This window comes from Sinocyclocheilus grahami, unplaced genomic scaffold (assembly GCF_001515645.1).
Source record: "Sinocyclocheilus grahami isolate Dianchi unplaced genomic scaffold, SAMN03320097.WGS_v1.1 scaffold2161.1, whole genome shotgun sequence".
Classification (NCBI taxonomy): Eukaryota; Metazoa; Chordata; class Actinopteri; order Cypriniformes; family Cyprinidae; genus Sinocyclocheilus; species Sinocyclocheilus grahami.
The window spans coordinates 68,964-87,176 of NW_015507340.1; the positions used below are offsets into that span (position 1 = coordinate 68,964).

An 18,213-nucleotide genomic window follows, 5' to 3' on the forward strand; every position below is an offset into this window, starting at 1 on the left:
ACACACACACACACACACACACACACACACTCATATACACTCACACTCACACACACACACACACACACACACTCAATGACGAGGCCATTGTTTATGATTCCGCGATCACACATACTGACGGATGATCAACACTCATGAATAACACATCACATGATCTCACTCACGTCACTCTGCTGTTTGGACACTTCTTTAGCGAACACCGTCTCAATGGTCTGTGGCATCTGAGTGTACAGACACACCTGAGCGTCCAGAGAGTCTCTATAGCTCTTCTGCACAGAACAGAAAACAGCAGCTTCAGCACAGCACTGACTCACAGAACTGATTCAGAGAACTGATTCAGAGTACTGATTCAGAGTACTGATTCAGAGCACTGATTCAGAGTACTTGATTCAGAGAACTGATTCAGAGAACTGATTCAGAGAACTGATTCAGAGTACTTGATTCCGAGTACTGTTTCAGAGAACTGATTCAGAGTACTGATTGAAACACTATCAAACACTATGAGTGAGTGTGAGTGTGTGTGTGTGTGTGTGTGTGTGTGTGTAAGTGTACCTGACTGTAGAGTTGTTTCAGCTCTCGGGCGTGTTGTGTTTCACTGGTTTCGGGCAGATGGGCATACAGGCACTTCTGCAGCTCCTTCTTTCCATCCTCCTTATATTTATTCTACATTCACACATCATTTACATATCATTAATATTCAAGTAGCTCATTAAAACACCTTTGGACAGCACTAGGTCACTGTTCAACTCTAACGTGAGGCTTTAAAAGCCCGTTCACACCAAGAATGATAACTATAACTATCACTTTTTAATAAATTATAGTTATCATTACAGTTATCTTCATAGTTTTTGCAAGCCAGAAGCAGAAGAATATGAGAATCCCTGATGATCACCTCACTGATGAGCGGCGTCAGCTCCTTCACAAACTGTGTGTGCAGCGTCTCGGGCAGCTGAGAGTACAGACAGTGAGACAGATCCTCCTGCGTCTCTCTCCGGTACTGATTCTACAACACACACGAACATCACACCATCAACATCACACACACACACACACACACACACACACACACACACACACACACATACACACATACACACAGACAGAGTCTCACACACACACACACACACACACACAGGGGTGTGGGAACATGTTTTAGGTTGGGGGTGCTGTACGCGCGGGGGCTATTTACACTTAGTGAAAATAGCAGTATTTTTTTAGTGATATATGCTATTTACATTAAGTGCAAATAGCTATAGATTCTATTTATGTCATTTAATCTATTTATATAATCTATACTATGTTAAAATAGCAGGATATTCTGCTAATTACTTATTGCAAGTGGCAATTATCTGCACCTCAGCATTGTAATACATTATAAAACAGAATGCAATAATTTATACATTATTGAGTGTAAATTTTAATTATAATTCAAATGATTGAATGGATGCCACCTTATTGGGACAAAAGCCCTCCCTACACCTACCCTAATCCTACCTGATACTTTATTTTCAACTTTTTGATTATTTCCTTCATTTTCATTAAAAATAAATGCTTTTCTGATGTGATCTGAAATTTGAAAAGGGAGAAAAAAAGTTCACCAAAAGGCAGATTCGAACCCGGGTCGATCGCGTCAAAAGTAGTAGGCTATGACACACGCTTTATCATCTACGCCACTGAATCTGATGATTAATGACCGTCTTTTGTAATGTTACCAAGCCCAATCAAACGTTGGTAGGTGGAATCAGTGTTTGAATGGATGCCACCTTATTGGGACAAAAGCCCTCCCTACACCTACCCTAATCCTAATCCTCTGATACTTTATTTTCAACTTTTTGATTATTTCCTTCATTTTCATAAAAAATAAATGCTTTTCTGATGTGATCTGAAATTTGAAAAGGGAGAAAAAAAGTTCACCAAAAGGCAGATTCGAACCCGGGTCGATCGCGTCAAAAGTAGTAGGCTATGACACACGCTTTATCATCTACGCCACTGAATCTGATGATTAATGACCGTCTTTTGTAATGTTGCCAAGCCCAATCAAACGTTGGTAGGTGGAATCAGTGTAAATAGCCTCTGCCAACAAGATTTTTTTTTTATTATTCCCAACAGTTAAACAGTTGCCCACATAAAAAAACAGGGGGTGCTGCAGCACCCTCATCACCCCCACTCCCCGCCTATGCACACACATCAACCACAAACACACAGAGTCTCACACACACACACACACACACACGTACATCACTCTGAAGCTCCGCCATCTGTTTGGCAAACTGTGTTTCCTGTGTTTGCGGCATCTGAGAGTAAATACTGCTGCTGTTCTCCTGTTTACCGCTCCGCTTGTACTTATTCTGAGAGGAAACAATCAGAGTCAACATATGAGACGATTCACTGAGTGAAGATATGAAACGATTTAGTGAGCCAAAATATGAAACAATTCAATAAGTGAAGATATGAAACAATTTACTGAGTCAGAATGTGAAATGATTCTAGATTTGAAATTATTTGCTCAGTCAGAAAATTAAAGGTTTCACTCAGAATTTGAAATGATTTGGTCAGAACATGAGTGGATGGGATGTGACACACACACACACACACCTTGCTCAGGAGTTCAGAGATGTTTTTGGCGTGCTGAGTCTCAGTCGTCTCTGGCAGAAGAGCGTACAGACTGGCAGAAGCCTCTTTCTTCGCCTCCTCCTTGTATTTCGTCTGAAATCAAAGCAAATGTTAATTTCCATGCGTGTTTATCCTGACACATGTGTCCCGTGGCTCATATAACAGCGGTTCTTTCACCTGACTCAGGAGGTCCGTGGCGTCTTTGGCGTGTTGAGTCTCCAGAGTCTCCGGCAGCAGTGAATACAGAGCGCCTGACGCCTGCTTCCTTCCTGCCTCTTTATATTTACTCTGAAAGCACACAAACACACAGTCACTCATGGGTACTCCGGTTTCACTCCACATCTGATGGGTTAATGTTCTCATAATGCACTCGACGAACATGTGAATGGCCTCTCTAAGGGCTGTGAATCATTTTAATTAAATTAAATACATAAGACTCAAATGAATCACAATGACATACAGTGTCTTTAGGTTTACATTATCTAGAAACATGAACACACTGTGAGTGGGTGAGTGAGTGAGTGTGTGTGTGTGAGAGTGAGAGTGTGTGTGTGTGTGAGTGAGACTGTGTGTGTGTGTGAGTGAGACTGTGTGTGTGTGTGAGTGAGACTGTGTGTGTGTGTGAGTGAGACTGTGTGTGTGTGTGAGTGAGACTGTGTGTGTGTGTGAGTGAGACTGTGTGTGTGTGTGAGTGAGACTGTGTGTGTGTGTGAGTGAGACTGTGTGTGTGTGTGAGTGAGACTGTGTGTGTGTGTGAGTGAGACTGTGTGTGTGTGTGAGTGAGACTGTGTGTGTGTGTGAGTGAGACTGTGTGTGTGTGTGAGTGAGACTGTGTGTGTGTGTGAGTGAGACTGTGTGTGTGTGTGAGTGAGACTGTGTGTGTGTGTGAGTGAGACTGTGTGTGTGTGTGAGTGAGACTGTGTGTGTGTGTGAGTGAGACTGTGTGTGTGTGTGAGTGAGACTGTGTGTGTGTGTGAGTGAGACTGTGTGTGTGTGTGAGTGAGACTGTGTGTGTGTGTGAGTGAGACTGTGTGTGTGTGTGAGTGAGACTGTGTGTGTGTGTGAGTGAGACTGTGTGTGTGTGTGAGTGAGACTGTGTGTGTGTGTGAGTGAGACTGTGTGTGTGTGTGAGTGAGACTGTGTGTGTGTGTGAGTGAGACTGTGTGTGTGTGTGAGTGAGACTGTGTGTGTGTGTGAGTGAGACTGTGTGTGTGTGTGAGTGAGACTGTGTGTGTGTGTGAGTGAGACTGTGTGTGTGTGTGAGTGAGACTGTGTGTGTGTGTGAGTGAGACTGTGTGTGTGTGTGAGTGAGACTGTGTGTGTGTGTGAGTGAGACTGTGTGTGTGTGTGAGTGAGACTGTGTGTGTGTGTGAGTGAGACTGTGTGTGTGTGTGAGTGAGACTGTGTGTGTGTGTGAGTGAGACTGTGTGTGTGTGTGAGTGAGACTGTGTGTGTGTGTGAGTGAGACTGTGTGTGTGTGTGAGTGAGACTGTGTGTGTGTGTGAGTGAGACTGTGTGTGTGTGTGAGTGAGACTGTGTGTGTGTGTGAGTGAGACTGTGTGTGTGTGTGAGTGAGACTGTGTGTGTGTGTGAGTGAGACTGTGTGTGTGTGTGAGTGAGACTGTGTGTGTGTGTGAGTGAGACTGTGTGTGTGTGTGAGTGAGACTGTGTGTGTGTGTGAGTGAGACTGTGTGTGTGTGTGAGTGAGACTGTGTGTGTGTGTGAGTGAGACTGTGTGTGTGTGTGAGTGAGACTGTGTGTGTGTGTGAGTGAGACTGTGTGTGTGTGTGAGTGAGACTGTGTGTGTGTGTGAGTGAGACTGTGTGTGTGTGTGAGTGAGACTGTGTGTGTGTGTGAGTGAGACTGTGTGTGTGTGTGAGTGAGACTGTGTGTGTGTGTGAGTGAGACTGTGTGTGTGTGTGAGTGAGACTGTGTGTGTGTGTGAGTGAGACTGTGTGTGTGTGTGAGTGAGACTGTGTGTGTGTGTGAGTGAGACTGTGTGTGTGTGTGAGTGAGACTGTGTGTGTGTGTGAGTGAGACTGTGTGTGTGTGTGAGTGAGACTGTGTGTGTGTGTGAGTGAGACTGTGTGTGTGTGTGAGTGAGACTGTGTGTGTGTGTGAGTGAGACTGTGTGTGTGTGTGAGTGAGACTGTGTGTGTGTGTGAGTGAGACTGTGTGTGTGTGTGAGTGAGACTGTGTGTGTGTGTGAGTGAGACTGTGTGTGTGTGTGAGTGAGACTGTGTGTGTGTGTGAGTGAGACTGTGTGTGTGTGTGAGTGAGACTGTGTGTGTGTGTGAGTGAGACTGTGTGTGTGTGTGAGTGAGACTGTGTGTGTGTGTGAGTGAGACTGTGTGTGTGTGTGAGTGAGACTGTGTGTGTGTGTGAGTGAGACTGTGTGTGTGTGTGAGTGAGACTGTGTGTGTGTGTGAGTGAGACTGTGTGTGTGTGTGAGTGAGACTGTGTGTGTGTGTGAGTGAGACTGTGTGTGTGTGTGAGTGAGACTGTGTGTGTGTGTGAGTGAGACTGTGTGTGTGTGTGAGTGAGACTGTGTGTGTGTGTGAGTGAGACTGTGTGTGTGTGTGAGTGAGACTGTGTGTGTGTGTGAGTGAGACTGTGTGTGTGTGTGAGTGAGACTGTGTGTGTGTGTGAGTGAGACTGTGTGTGTGTGTGAGTGAGACTGTGTGTGTGTGTGAGTGAGACTGTGTGTGTGTGTGAGTGAGACTGTGTGTGTGTGTGAGTGAGACTGTGTGTGTGTGTGAGTGAGACTGTGTGTGTGTGTGAGTGAGACTGTGTGTGTGTGTGAGTGAGACTGTGTGTGTGTGTGAGTGAGACTGTGTGTGTGTGTGAGTGAGACTGTGTGTGTGTGTGAGTGAGACTGTGTGTGTGTGTGAGTGAGACTGTGTGTGTGTGTGAGTGAGACTGTGTGTGTGTGTGAGTGAGACTGTGTGTGTGTGTGAGTGAGACTGTGTGTGTGTGTGAGTGAGACTGTGTGTGTGTGTGAGTGAGACTGTGTGTGTGTGTGAGTGTTTTGATTCATGTGAGTCATTTGCTCACGTCGCTCTGCAGTTCGGTCACTGTTCGGACAAACTGTGTCTCTGGAGTCTCGTGCAGCTGAGAATACAGGCAGCTGGAGACGCTCCTCCTGCCGTCCTCTCTGTATTTATTCTGGAAAACAGATTCCCGCATGCGTTTACTGAGACTGACTGTACTGATCATGATGATTGAGTGATCGTGTGTGTCGTTACATTGCTCTGCAGCTCCGAGACTCTGGCAGCGAGCTGAGTCTGCGGCGTCTGTGGCAGCTGAGAGTAAACACTGCACGACTGCAGCTTCTTCCCTTCTTTATATCTGACCTGTGGAGGAGAAACAGACGCTGAGCGACTGAATCTGCTCTGAATCTGAAGCACATGCAGACGCTGGGACGCACCTCGCTCTGGATCTGTGTGGCGTCTCTGGCGTGTTGCGTGTCTCTGGTTTCTGGGAGCGTGTGATACAGAGACGTGCTGCTCTCCTTCTTACCAGACTCTCTGTATTTGCTCTGAAACATCAATATGTGACTGATTTAACCGCACTGACACTATCAGATGAGAACATTAACACTTATCTTCCTGTTTATTACTGTGAAGCTGCTTTGACGATCTGTATTGTAAAAAGCGCTGTATAAATAAATGTGACTGATGAATCATTTCGGGATGATCAAACATCATCATGTGTTTGTGTTGAATATTGTTCTCTGCACTAAAGCACAGATTGTCCGAGCGAACGGTGAGTCACGAGTGGAGCTCTGGGACGAGCGGCTAACTATAGCCACACTTATCAGCTCAGAGATACAGCAGCGTTTGAGACGCGGCCCACAGAATAAAGCTACTGACACAACAGTATGGACACTTTAATTTGAAGATGCATCTTTTTCTGTGTTTTTGTCCAGTGAAAACAGTTTTGATGACGCTCTCCCAAGTGAATACATTTTAAAATGCCGTTTTCATGTTTTAATTGTGAAAATGGGGTTCATTTTAAAACATTGATGCATGTTTAATCATATAATGCAGCCATGCAATCAACTTAACCTGAAACAAACAAGATGTCGTTATGCCTACTATCCACTTTCAAAGTGTTGTAATATGAAGACTGTACAAAATATTCTTGACATCTCCACAAAGATGACAGAAAATGTGCTTGTAATTGCTCTCCGATTGTGTTTTATACCCAACACAGAATCTGGACACCAGCGTGTGGTGGGATACTGTTTTGTCTGTTCTCTCAGTGAGCTTCTGTGTGGATTTATGAGAGCACTGTGAGGCGATTTAAGAGTCTGCAGATGTTTCAGTGTGTGGACGAGCAACGCCTGAAAACACGGGTTTGGATGGAGAGCGTTTTCAGATGTGTCTGGATGAATGTGGACGGATGATCACCTCACTGATGAGCGGCGTCAGCTCCTTCACAAACTGTGTGTGAAGCGTCTCGGGCAGCTGAGAGTACAGACAGTGAGACAGATCCTCCTGCGTCTCTCTCCGGTACTGATTCTACAACACACACGAACATCACACCATCAACATCACACACACACACACATACACACAGATAGAGTCACACACACACACACACACACATACACACAGACAGAGTCTCACACACACACACACACACACAGGGGTGTGGGAACATGTTTTTGGTTGGGGGTGCTGTACGCGCGGGGGCTATTTACACTAACAGTATTTTTTTAGTGATATATGCTATTTACATTAAGTGCAAATAGCTATAGATTCTATTTATGTCATTTAATCTATTTATATAATCTATACTATGTTAAAATAGCAGGATATTCTGCTAATTACTTATTGCAAATAGTGGCAATTATCTGCACCTCAGCATTGTAATACATTATAAAACAGTTACAGTAAAAATTTTTTACAATTAATTTGATTTAAATTAATTCTTATTTTACACTACAACAGGATTACTAGAATACATTATTTATTTTGTTTAATATTTTATTTTGTTTAATAATTTCTTATTTATTTTTTAGTCATACTGAACTGTTCAAAAACAGTATAAATGTGGCCTATGAAAACTCAAGTGGAAAGAAATATAAAAACTGTTTACTTTATAGTTACTGAAACAGGTATGATTTACTATCAACACCTACATTTTTCTCAAACCGTTCAGCCCTAAGAATGATTTACATTTAAATTCTAAAAATAATTTTGTTTTACATAAAGATGCACTCTAACAAAATCACCCACACACTCTAGAACGATTGTTTGTTTGTTTTTAAATGGAGCTTTTCAAGTCTTCTGGTCAAACTGTATTTTTTCATATCACAATATACAGAGCAGAAAAAAATAGTGCAATAACGTGCAGCTCTAGCTCAGAATCACACCTGACAAAAACGACTGGAAATGAGCAAATGAACACGATTAACGACTGCTAATCAGTGAACGCAGTGACGTTTACCTGGCTCTGGAGTTCACTCTGCTGTTTGGCGAACTGCGTCGCCGGCGTCTCGGGCAGATGTGAGTACAGACAGGACGACACGTCTCTCTTCCCCTCCTCTTTATATCTGACCTGCAGAGTTAAAATAACCTCCTGATAACCCACTGACCCACACACCCCGCTAACTGACCGCTCACGTGACCACAGGAACCATGTTAACCCTTCAGATGCTGTGTGAGCCGTACCTCGCTGCAGACGTCTGTCAGCTCTCTGGCCAGTCGAGTCTCTGGCGTCTCTGGCAGACGCGAGTAAAGAGACGAGGAGTTCACCTTCTCTTTATACTTCACCTGAAACCACAGACAGACAGTTCACTAACTCGACCATCACTAGTACTACAGCCCACGCTGATCACAGCTGCAGCACTGAGTGACATGAATGATTCCTCACATCATGTGTGCTGTTGAGGAGAGTGTGCTGATGCTTTACTGATCAGACGCATAGTTAAACTGATGATGATGATGAAGAAGCAGTTACCTCGCTCTGGATGTGAGCGGCGTCTCGAGCGTGTTGAGTCTCTGGAGTCTCTGGGAGCTGATGGTACAGAGATCTGCTCATCTGCTGCTTACTGGCCTCCTTATACTTCACCTGAGCACACACACACACATCAGATCAGATTGTATGTGACGTCACTATCAGCACACGTGTGTGTGTGGCGTGTGCATCCTCACGTCGCTCTGGAGTTCAGTCACTGTCTTCATGAACTGCGTCTCTGGAGTCTCTGCCATCTGAGAATAAACACTGGAGCTCATGAGCTTCTGTCCTTCAGTCTTGTACTGAACCTGAAACACATCAGCACACGTTCATAGTCACCATACTAATCAACACTGACCAGCATCTCATTGGCAGATATTTGTTCTTGTTTTAACCCTATAAAGATATCATTATTGTATCATATTTGATGCAATAATCAAAACTTTGCTGTTAATCATGTCACACTCAATCTCCTCATGTCTTCTGTCGTCTGATTGAGAGTTTAGAGTGTTTTATTCAGTAAAAGCTCTTTTAGTGTAACTGTACAAACGTCTAGCTTCAGCTGGAGCTTCACGTGTGTTTTTCTGTCAAATCTGTACTAATTTTTATCAAGTAAATGTAATATTTACTATTACTATTAATATCATAACTGCAGTAATATCTCCAGATGAACACTTACTGCACTGAAGCAGCTCAGCTTTACTTGATTCTCCATCAATCATGTTTTAGAGTCTCAAATCTGATCCTCAGGATCTTTTGAGGAGCGTTTGTTTCCAGAAGCTTTACTTTCACTGTTCCTCAGCGGAGGAATGATCTTCACAAGCCTCCAGAACATCTCACATCTTCTGAGGAGCCTTTATTTCTTCAGCTCTCAATCAGCATTGGATTGCATCACATTATATGTTTGGATCATTTCAATCTCATCTTACTAAGACATGTTATTGGAGATATAGAGCGACCACTGATATTTAGATCATTTTATGCAAGTATCTGCTACACTGTTATAAAGATATGAGTTTTCATCACTTTTTGTTCAAGTGTTTTATTCAGTAAAAGCTCTTTTAGTGTAACAACGTGTACAAACGTCTAGCTTCAGCTGGAGCTTCACGTGTGTTTTTCTGTCAAATCTGTACTGATTTTTATCAAGTAAACGTAATATTTACTAATACTATTAATATTATAACGTCAGTAATATCTCCAGATGAACACTTACTGCACTGAAGCAGCTCAGCTTTACTTGATTCTCCATCAATCATGTTTTAGAGTCTCAAATCTGATCCTCAGGATCTTTTGAGGAGCGTTTGTTTCCAGAAGCTTTACTTTCACTGTTCCTCAGCGGAGGAATGATCTTCACAAGCCTCCAGAACATCTCACATCTTCATTTCTTCAGCTCTCAATCACTGCATTATATGTTTGGAGCATTTCAGTCTCATCGTATTATTACTGGAGATATAGAGCGTCCACTGATATTTATAGCATTTTATGTCAGTATCTGCTCTACTGTTATAAAGATCTCACTGATTTGCATTACAAGCATCAGAATATCATCATATAAATATCAGCATCTGCAGCAAATTGCATATTTTTGCTCAGTTTGAGTTTCTGAATAAAAGCTGTCTACGGTCTGCACTAGAGACATACAGGTATGTTCAGGTGTGTTCAGGTGTGCTCAGGTATGTCCAGGTATGTTCAGTTGTGTTCATGTGTGTTCAGGCGTGTTCAGGCGTGTTCAGATTTGTTCAAGTGTGTTCAGGCGTGTTCAGGCGTGATCAGGCGTGTTCAGGTATGTTCATGTGTGTTTAGGTGTGTTCAGGTATGTTCAGGTGTGTTCATGTGTGTTCAGGTGTGTTCATGTGTGTTCAGGTATGTTCAGGTATGTTCATGTGTGCGCAGGTGTGTTCAGGTATGTTCATGTGTGTGCAGGTGTGTTCAGGTATGTCCAGGTATGTTCAGTTGTGTTCATGTGTGTTCAGGTATGTCCAGGCGGCATTACAAGCATCAGAATATCATCATATAAATATCAGCATTTGCAGCAAATTGCATATTTTTGCTCAGTTTGAGTCTCTGAATAAAAGCTGTATACGGTCTGCACTAGAGACATACAGGTATGTTCACGTGTGTTCAGGTATGTTCAGGTATGTTCAGGTGTGTTCAGGTATGTTCACGTGTGTTCAGGTATGTTCAGGTATGTCCAGGCGTGTCCATGCGTGTTCAGGCGTGTCCAGGCGTGTCCATGTGTGTTCATGCGTGTTCAGGCGTGTCCATGTGTGTTCATGCGTGTTCAGGTGTGTCCATGTGTGTTCAGGTGTGTTCATGCGTGTTCAGGTGTGTCCATGTGTGTTCAGGTGTGTTCACTTGTGTTCAGGTGTGTTCAGATGTGTTCATGCGTGTTCAGGTGTGTTCATGCGTGTTCAGGTGTGTTCATGCGTGTTCAGGTGTGTTCAGATGTGTTCATGCGTGTTCAGGTGTGTTCATGTGTGTTTAGGTGTGTTCAGGTATGTTCATGTGTGTTTAGGTGTGTTCAGGTATGTTCATGTGTGTTCAGGTGTGTTCAGGTATGTTCATGTGTGTTCAGGTATGTTCATGTGTGTTCATGTGTGTTTAGGTGTGTTCAGGTATGTTCATGTGTGTGCAGATGTGTTCAGGTATGTTCAGGTGTGTTCATGTGTGTTCAGATGTGTTCATGCGTGTTCAGGTGTGTTCAGATGTGTTCATGCGTGTTCAGGTGTGTTCATGTGTGTTCAGATGTGTTCATGCGTGTTCAGGTGTGTGCAGGTGTGTTCAGGTATGTTCAGGTATGTTCAGGTATGTTCATGTGTGTTCAGGTGTGTGCAGGTGTGTGCAGGTATGTTCATGTGTGTTCATGTCTGTTCAGGTATGTTCATGCGTGTTCACTTGTGTTCATGTGTGTTCAGGTGTGTTCATGCGTGTTCAGGTATGTTCATGTGTGTTCAGGTAAGTTCATGTGTGTTCACGTATGTTCAGGTGTGTTCATGTGTGTTCACGTATGTTCAGGTGTGTTCATGTGTGTTCACGTATGTTCATGTGTGTTTAGGTGTGTTCATGTGTGTTCAGGTAAGTTCATGTGTGTTTACGTGTGTTCAGGTAGGTTCATGTGTGTTCAGGTATGTTCATGTGTGTTCACATATGTTCAGGTGTGTTCATGTATGTTCAGGTATGTTCATGTGTGTTCAGGTAGGTTCATGTGTGTTCAGGTATGTTCATGTGTGTTCAGGTATGTTCATGTGTGTGCAGGTGTGTTCAGGTATGTTCATGTGTGTTCAGGTAAGTTCATGTGTGTTTACGTAGGTTCATGTGTGTCCAGGTGTGTTCATGTGCGTTACCTGACTCTGCAGTGCAGTGAGATCTCGGAGCCGCTGGATCTCTGCGGTGTCGCTCATCTGCGAGTACAGCGGTGAGGACAGATCCTTCTTCACGGCCTCTTTATACTTCAGCTGAAGGAAACACACCTGCGGTCAGTGTGATGCTCATGAGTGCGTGTGAATCTGCTGTCAGTGCCGTACATACCTCACTGCACAGCTCTCCAGCGTGTTTGGCGTGTTCCGTGTTCTGAGTCTCGGGCAGACAGGCATAAAGAGATGCATCTGTTTTGTTCTTCTCTTTATATTTAACCTACATACACAGTCATGTGTAAATACACACGCTTCCTCATCACACATGCTGAGCTCCTGTCATTCACAAACTGTGTCTGTCCGTGATGCGACGCAAACGCAGGTGTTTCAGTCAGAGATTCCCAAATGTTTTTCATCAACCGAACCACTCTGAGCTCAAAAATTTACTTGTAGTCTCCCTGGGATTTTAGGTTATTAATTCAGTAATTTTACAACACAATCTCATGTTCACGGTTCTCTGATGTCGATTAATGCGCACATGAAATGCAACTAAACTAATAAAATATTTAGTCTTTTTTACTAAGAGTTTTATTTTGATTGCTTTTTTTGTTTTTAAGTTTACATTTATAAAGCGGAGAGTTCCGGTGCTTGACTCTGATTGGCTGAGCTGCGTTCGAAGCTGTTGTAAATGACGCTACAAAGTAACACACACCTTTGTTTACGTCTGTAAACCACAGCTTCACGGGGCTTATTGCTTTAGTCTATCATTTTATATTTTGATTGCTTTTATTGTAAAATAACTGACTCTAATAGTACATGTTCGCTCACCTCGCTCTGCAGGTCAGACACTGATTTGATGAACTGTGTCTCTGGAGTGTCGGGCAGCTGAGAGTAAACGCTGGATGAGAGGCTCCTCTGGCCCTTCTCACGGTACTCTTTCTGAAACACACATGGAGATGGAGTCACGCGTGACGCATGTCACATCAGCATCATGAATGAAATGAGCCACACCTCACTGAGCACGTGCGAGATCTGCTGAATGAACTTCATCTCTGCCGAGTCTGGAACCGCAGTGAAGGAGGAACCCGAGAAATCGCCCTTCCTGATGCCTTTATAGGCCACCTGAGTGCAGATGATCAGATGAAGGTCAGGCGCTGCGGTCAGACGCGTGTGAGGAGGCGTGACGCGGGCGTGTGCAGCGTTACCTCGCTCTGGATGTGAGCGGCGTCTCGAGCGTGTTGAGTCTCTGGAGTCTCTGGGAGCTGATGGTACAGAGATCTGCTCATCTGCTGCTTACTGGCCTCCTTATACTTCACCTGAGGTCAACATGATTCACAATCCAGACATCTGAATGATCTGAGCTCAGAGATGGTTGCTAGGGTGTTCGGGATGGTTGCTAGGGCTAGGTAAGTGGTTGCTATGGTGTTGTTAAGGGGTTGCTATGGTGATCAGGGAGAGAGTGACTGATATATTGTTGCTCTGACGAGCCTCAGTGAGTTCACACGCGTGTGTGTCGTACGTCACTCTGTAACTCCGCGGCGTGTTTGGCGTACTGCGTGTCCAGCGTCTCGGGCATGAGCGAGTACAGATTACTGGAGTTTTCCTTCACGTCAGCTTTATACTTCAGCTGAAACACACAAACACACGTGAAGAGGAAAACACTTAACATGAAGTCACAAAACATAAAGAAGATTCCAGATCAGTGCTTCTCAAACTAGGGGCAGTCGGATGACATACAATTATTTATATATATATATATATATATGTGTGTGACCCTGGAGCACAAAACCAGTCATAAGGGTCAATTTTGTGAAATTGAGATGTATGCATCATCTGGAAGCTGAATAAATAGCTTTCCATTGATGTATGGTTTGTTAGGATCAGACAATATTTGAAAATCTGGAATCTGAGGGTGCAAAAAAATCTAAATATTGAGAAAATCATCTTTAAAGTTGTTCAAATGAAGTTCTTAGCAATGCATATTACTAATCAAACATTAAGTTTTGATATATTTACGGTAGGAGATGTACTAAATATCTTCATGGAACATGATCGTTACTTAATATCCTAATGATTTTTGACATAAAAATCTATAATTTTTATTTAAAAATTTGGGTTTTTCCCTCAGAATTAAGGTGATTTTTCTGACCCCACAGGTGGATATTTATTTTAAGCCTAAACTCACTTCATTTTGATCAGTTTCTCAGAAAAGAAGACTAATTTAGCTTCTCGTGGTTTAGGAATGTTCAGATATTGTACTGGAATAGACAGACATGTTCACCTCACTCCGGAGCTCCATCTGCTGCTTCACAAACTCGTTCTGCGGCGTCTCTGTCATCAGCGAGAACAAACTACTGCCCATCACAGACGCCCGGCCCTGCCTGTACTTCAGCTGATCACACAACACACACACACACTCACATTCTCGGTCAACACACACTGGAAGAGATGCGTTCTGCAGAACAGGAGCGTGTCAGTGTTACCTCGCTCTGGATGTGAGCGGCGTCTCGAGCGTGTTGAGTCTCTGGAGTCTCTGAGAGCTGATGGTACAGAGATCTGCTCATCTGCTGCTTACTGGCCTCCTTATACTTCACCTGAGCACACTGATTATTATCAGTGTTGAACACAGTCGTGCTGCTGAATGTTTTTGTGGAAACTGTTCTTTTGAACAGAAAGTTCAAAAGAACAGCATTTATTTGAAAGAGAAATCTACTGTAACATTATAAATGTCTTTACTGTCACTTTTGATAAATTCAAAGCATCCTCGATGAATAAAAGTGTTAATTCCTGTATTTTTGCACCTGGCTCTGCAGCTGGTGCGCTTCTTTAGCGTGTTGAGTCTCCAGGGTTTCAGGCAGTTGTGAGTACAGACATGTGGAAGCGTTTTTTCTGCCAGCTTCTTTGTATTTATTCTGTCAGACAATGAGAGCAGGTGTAAGAGCGCGGTCACATGACATCGGACAGGTGAACATGAGTGATGCGTGTGCGTTACGTCGCTCTGCAGATCCGTCATGCGTTTGGCGTGTTGCGTGTCAGTCGTGTCGGGCAGCTGAGAGTACAGACTACACGACAGCTTCTTCCTCCCATCCTCTTTATATCTGACCTGAAACATCACCACCATCATCATCATGTGACTGGCATGTGTGTCTGAGCGTGTGTGTGTGTGTGTGTGTGTGTGTGTGTGGTATTTCCTCTTGGATTCAGAGCACAGTTTGGCAGCGTTTGGTTGGTCTGTTGTCTGTGACGGCGCCTGTGTGTAGTGTTATCTGAGTTTGAGCACCCTGTGTTAAATACAACACTGTCCAGATACATCCGACCGTAGCGCCGCTCTCAAACTAAAACTATGAGACTCTTTTAGCATCCAGAGCGCTTTAGTTTTTGTTGAATCTTGTGTTTAGAATGACATTGGGCCAGTTTTATGCTGGCTTGTCAAAATATTGTCTGATCATTTAAAATGGTGTGAAATTTGAGGGTCAAGATGGATAGTTGAATAGATGGAGAGATATATGGATGGATAAAAGGATAGTTGAATAGATAGATAGTTGGATTGTGTGTGTCTGAGCGTGTTTGTGGCGTGTCGTACCTCACTCTGAAGATCACTCATCTCTCTAGCAAACTCCGTGTCTGGCGTGTCGGGCATCAGCGAGTACAGATTGACACACAGATCCCTGCGTCCATCCTCACGGTACAGCAGCTGAACACACACACACACACACACACACACACACGCACAGACAGACACACACACACACAGACACATACACACACTGCAAAAAACTGACATTCTGTCTTGTTTTCCAATGCAAATGTCTATAAATGTACTGAGTAATTGATCAAAATGTAGTTTGTTTACAATTAAAACAAGAACAAATATCTGCCAATGGGTGCAAATTAAAAATCAAGTTAATTCATTCCCCATTGACAGATATTTGTTCTTGTTTTAAGTCAAGTCAAGTCACCTTTATTTATATAGCGCTTTTAACAATACAGATTGTGACAAAGCAACTGAACAGCATTAATTTAAGCATGAAGTCACTTAATTTTGATACATCTCTCAGAAAACAAGACTTCAAATCATTTTGCATCTCCAGTAAATGCACCTTGATTTAAGAATCTTTAGAAATTTGTACTGGAAAACAAGACAGAAACACTGAGGAAGAGACTCATTTGGCAACACTTCATGCCGGGACATTTATTTTAGCTTGTCTATTTTCTATCTGTTTTAATGTAAGACCGGCAGAAACCCTGCTGATGACCTTTATTTATGAATGATGTGTGGCTCTGACGATCTCGTCTCACCTCACTGTTCAGCTGTGAGGCGTGTTTAGCGTGTAGAATCTCCAATGTTTCAGGAACACACGAGCACACATCGTTCACCAGCTTCTTCCTGCCGTTGGTATTCTTCCTCTATTGAAGCAAAACACACACACACACACACACACGAGGACACACACACACACACACACGAGGACACGATCGGATCAGGTTTTGGACCAGGACTCGGATCAGGATTCGGATCAGGACTCGGATCAGGATTCGGATCAGAAGTCGGATCAGGTTTTGGACCAGGACTCGGATCAGGATTCGGATCAGGTTTTGGATCAGGACTCGGATCAGGATTCAGATCAGAAGTCGGATCAGGTTTTGGACCAGGACTCGGATCAGGATTCGGATCAGGTTTTGGATCAGGACTCGGATCAGGATTCAGATCAGAAGTCGGATCAGGTTTTGGACCAGGACTCGGATCAGGATTCGGATCAGGTTTTGGATCAGGACTCGGATCAGGATTCAGATCAGAAGTCGGATCAGGTTTTGGACCAGGACTCGGATCAGGATTCGGATCAGGTTTTGGATCAGGACTCGGATCAGGATTCAGATCAGAAGTCGGATCAGGTTTTGGACCAGGACTCGGATCAGGATTCGGATCAGGTTTTGGATCAGGACTCGGATCAGGATTCAGATCAGAAGTCGGATCAGGTTTTGGACCAGGACTCGGATCAGGATTCGGATCAGGTTTTGGATCAGGACTCGGATCAGGATTCAGATCAGAAGTCGGATCAGGTTTTGGACCAGGACTCGGATCAGGATTCGGATCAGGTTTTGGATCAGGACTCGGATCAGGATTCAGATCAGAAGTCGGATCAGGTTTTGGACCAGGACTCGGATCAGGATTCGGATCAGGTTTTGGATCAGGACTCGGATCAGGATTCAGATCAGAAGTCGGATCAGGTTTTGGACCAGGACTCGGATCAGGATTCGGATCAGGTTTTGGATCAGGACTCGGATCAGGATTCAGATCAGAAGTCGGATCAGGTTTTGGACCAGGACTCGGATCAGGATTCGGATCAGGTTTTGGATCAGGACTCGGATCAGGATTCAGATCAGAAGTCGGATCAGGTTTTGGACCAGGACTCGGATCAGGTTTTGGATCAGGATTCAGATCAGAAGTCAGATCAGGATTCAGATCAGAACTCGGATCATGTTTTGGATCAGAAGTCGGATCAGGATTCAGAACAGAACTCGGATCAGGTTTTGGATCAGAACTTGGATGAAGACCTGGATCAGCTGTGACAGCTGCTGGAGAATCCTGTGAGAAACACACAAACACACACACACATGCGGTATGAGAGCGGCCAGTCGTGTGAAGGTCACCGTGACTCTGCTCGGCACGGTCAGTGCTCTCACCTCAGCGGTCAGCTCCACACCTCCGTCCATCTGTCCAGCAGCTTCCTCAGCGGCAGAGTCGGATCAGGTTTTGGATCAGAACTTGGATGAAGACCTGGATCAGCTGTGACAGCTGCTGGAGAATCCTGTGAGAAACACACAAACACACACACACACACATGCGGTATGAGAGCGGCCAGTCGTGTGAAGGTCACCGTGACTCTGCTCGGCACGGTCAGTGCTCTCACCTCAGCGGTCAGCTCCACACCTCCGTCCATCTGTCCAGCAGCTTCCTCAGCGGCAGACATGACTGAAACACAAACTCAGAGCTCAGAGCTGGACGCAGCCGACCAGAGCGACGCTTCAGCCCGACTGACCAGCTTCTGCTCCGGAACAGACCTTATCAGAGACGCTTCCCCGTTTAGAAACACTCGAGCGTTATCACTGCTGGAGGAGAAAGTGTCGCACACAGAAAGGAATGTGCAGAGATATGTGCACCTCACACTAACCATTACCATAACTAGTCCTAGTGCTCATAGTGATGACAGCAAACCAAGTACTGAAGTTCAGAGTGAACACTAACCCTCAGTTAACCAGCACTGATGCTGACTACTAAAAC

General features: G+C 44.2%; 2 protein-coding genes across 2 annotated transcripts in view; one reads left to right on the forward strand and one right to left on the reverse strand.

Annotated features, from left to right (window-relative positions):
- The window catches only part of LOC107574249 (nebulette-like), a 33,087-nt gene extending 16,721 nt beyond the window's left edge, over nt 1-16,366 (reverse strand). The window contains exons 1-23 of the mRNA XM_016260699.1: nt 16,230-16,366; nt 15,514-15,624; nt 14,923-15,033; nt 14,732-14,842; nt 14,414-14,524; nt 14,212-14,322; nt 13,450-13,557; nt 13,136-13,246; nt 12,942-13,052; nt 12,759-12,869; nt 8,581-8,691; nt 8,292-8,393; nt 8,068-8,178; nt 7,026-7,136; nt 6,041-6,151; nt 5,859-5,966; nt 5,668-5,778; nt 2,791-2,901; nt 2,596-2,706; nt 2,238-2,348; nt 893-1,003; nt 553-663; nt 165-269 (exon numbers count right to left, since the gene is read on the reverse strand). Coding sequence (XP_016116185.1) covers nt 165-269; nt 553-663; nt 893-1,003; nt 2,238-2,348; nt 2,596-2,706; nt 2,791-2,901; nt 5,668-5,778; nt 5,859-5,966; nt 6,041-6,151; nt 7,026-7,136; nt 8,068-8,178; nt 8,292-8,393; nt 8,581-8,691; nt 12,759-12,869; nt 12,942-13,052; nt 13,136-13,246; nt 13,450-13,557; nt 14,212-14,322; nt 14,414-14,524; nt 14,732-14,842; nt 14,923-15,033; nt 15,514-15,570 — 2,367 coding nt within the window. The 5' untranslated portion in view covers nt 15,571-15,624; nt 16,230-16,366. The remainder of the gene's footprint in view (nt 1-164; nt 270-552; nt 664-892; nt 1,004-2,237; nt 2,349-2,595; nt 2,707-2,790; nt 2,902-5,667; nt 5,779-5,858; nt 5,967-6,040; nt 6,152-7,025; nt 7,137-8,067; nt 8,179-8,291; nt 8,394-8,580; nt 8,692-12,758; nt 12,870-12,941; nt 13,053-13,135; nt 13,247-13,449; nt 13,558-14,211; nt 14,323-14,413; nt 14,525-14,731; nt 14,843-14,922; nt 15,034-15,513; nt 15,625-16,229) is intronic.
- Nucleotides 16,367-16,414: 48 nt separating this feature from the next.
- On the forward strand, nt 16,415-17,737 carry LOC107574250 (glycine-rich cell wall structural protein-like; the record flags this gene model as incomplete). The annotated part of the gene is made up of 3 exons (XM_016260700.1): nt 16,415-16,487; nt 16,536-17,459; nt 17,683-17,737. Coding segments are annotated over 3 exons (1,020 nt in total), but the record flags the coding sequence as incomplete, so codon positions are not given.
- Between the last annotated feature and the right edge of the window lie 476 nt (nt 17,738-18,213).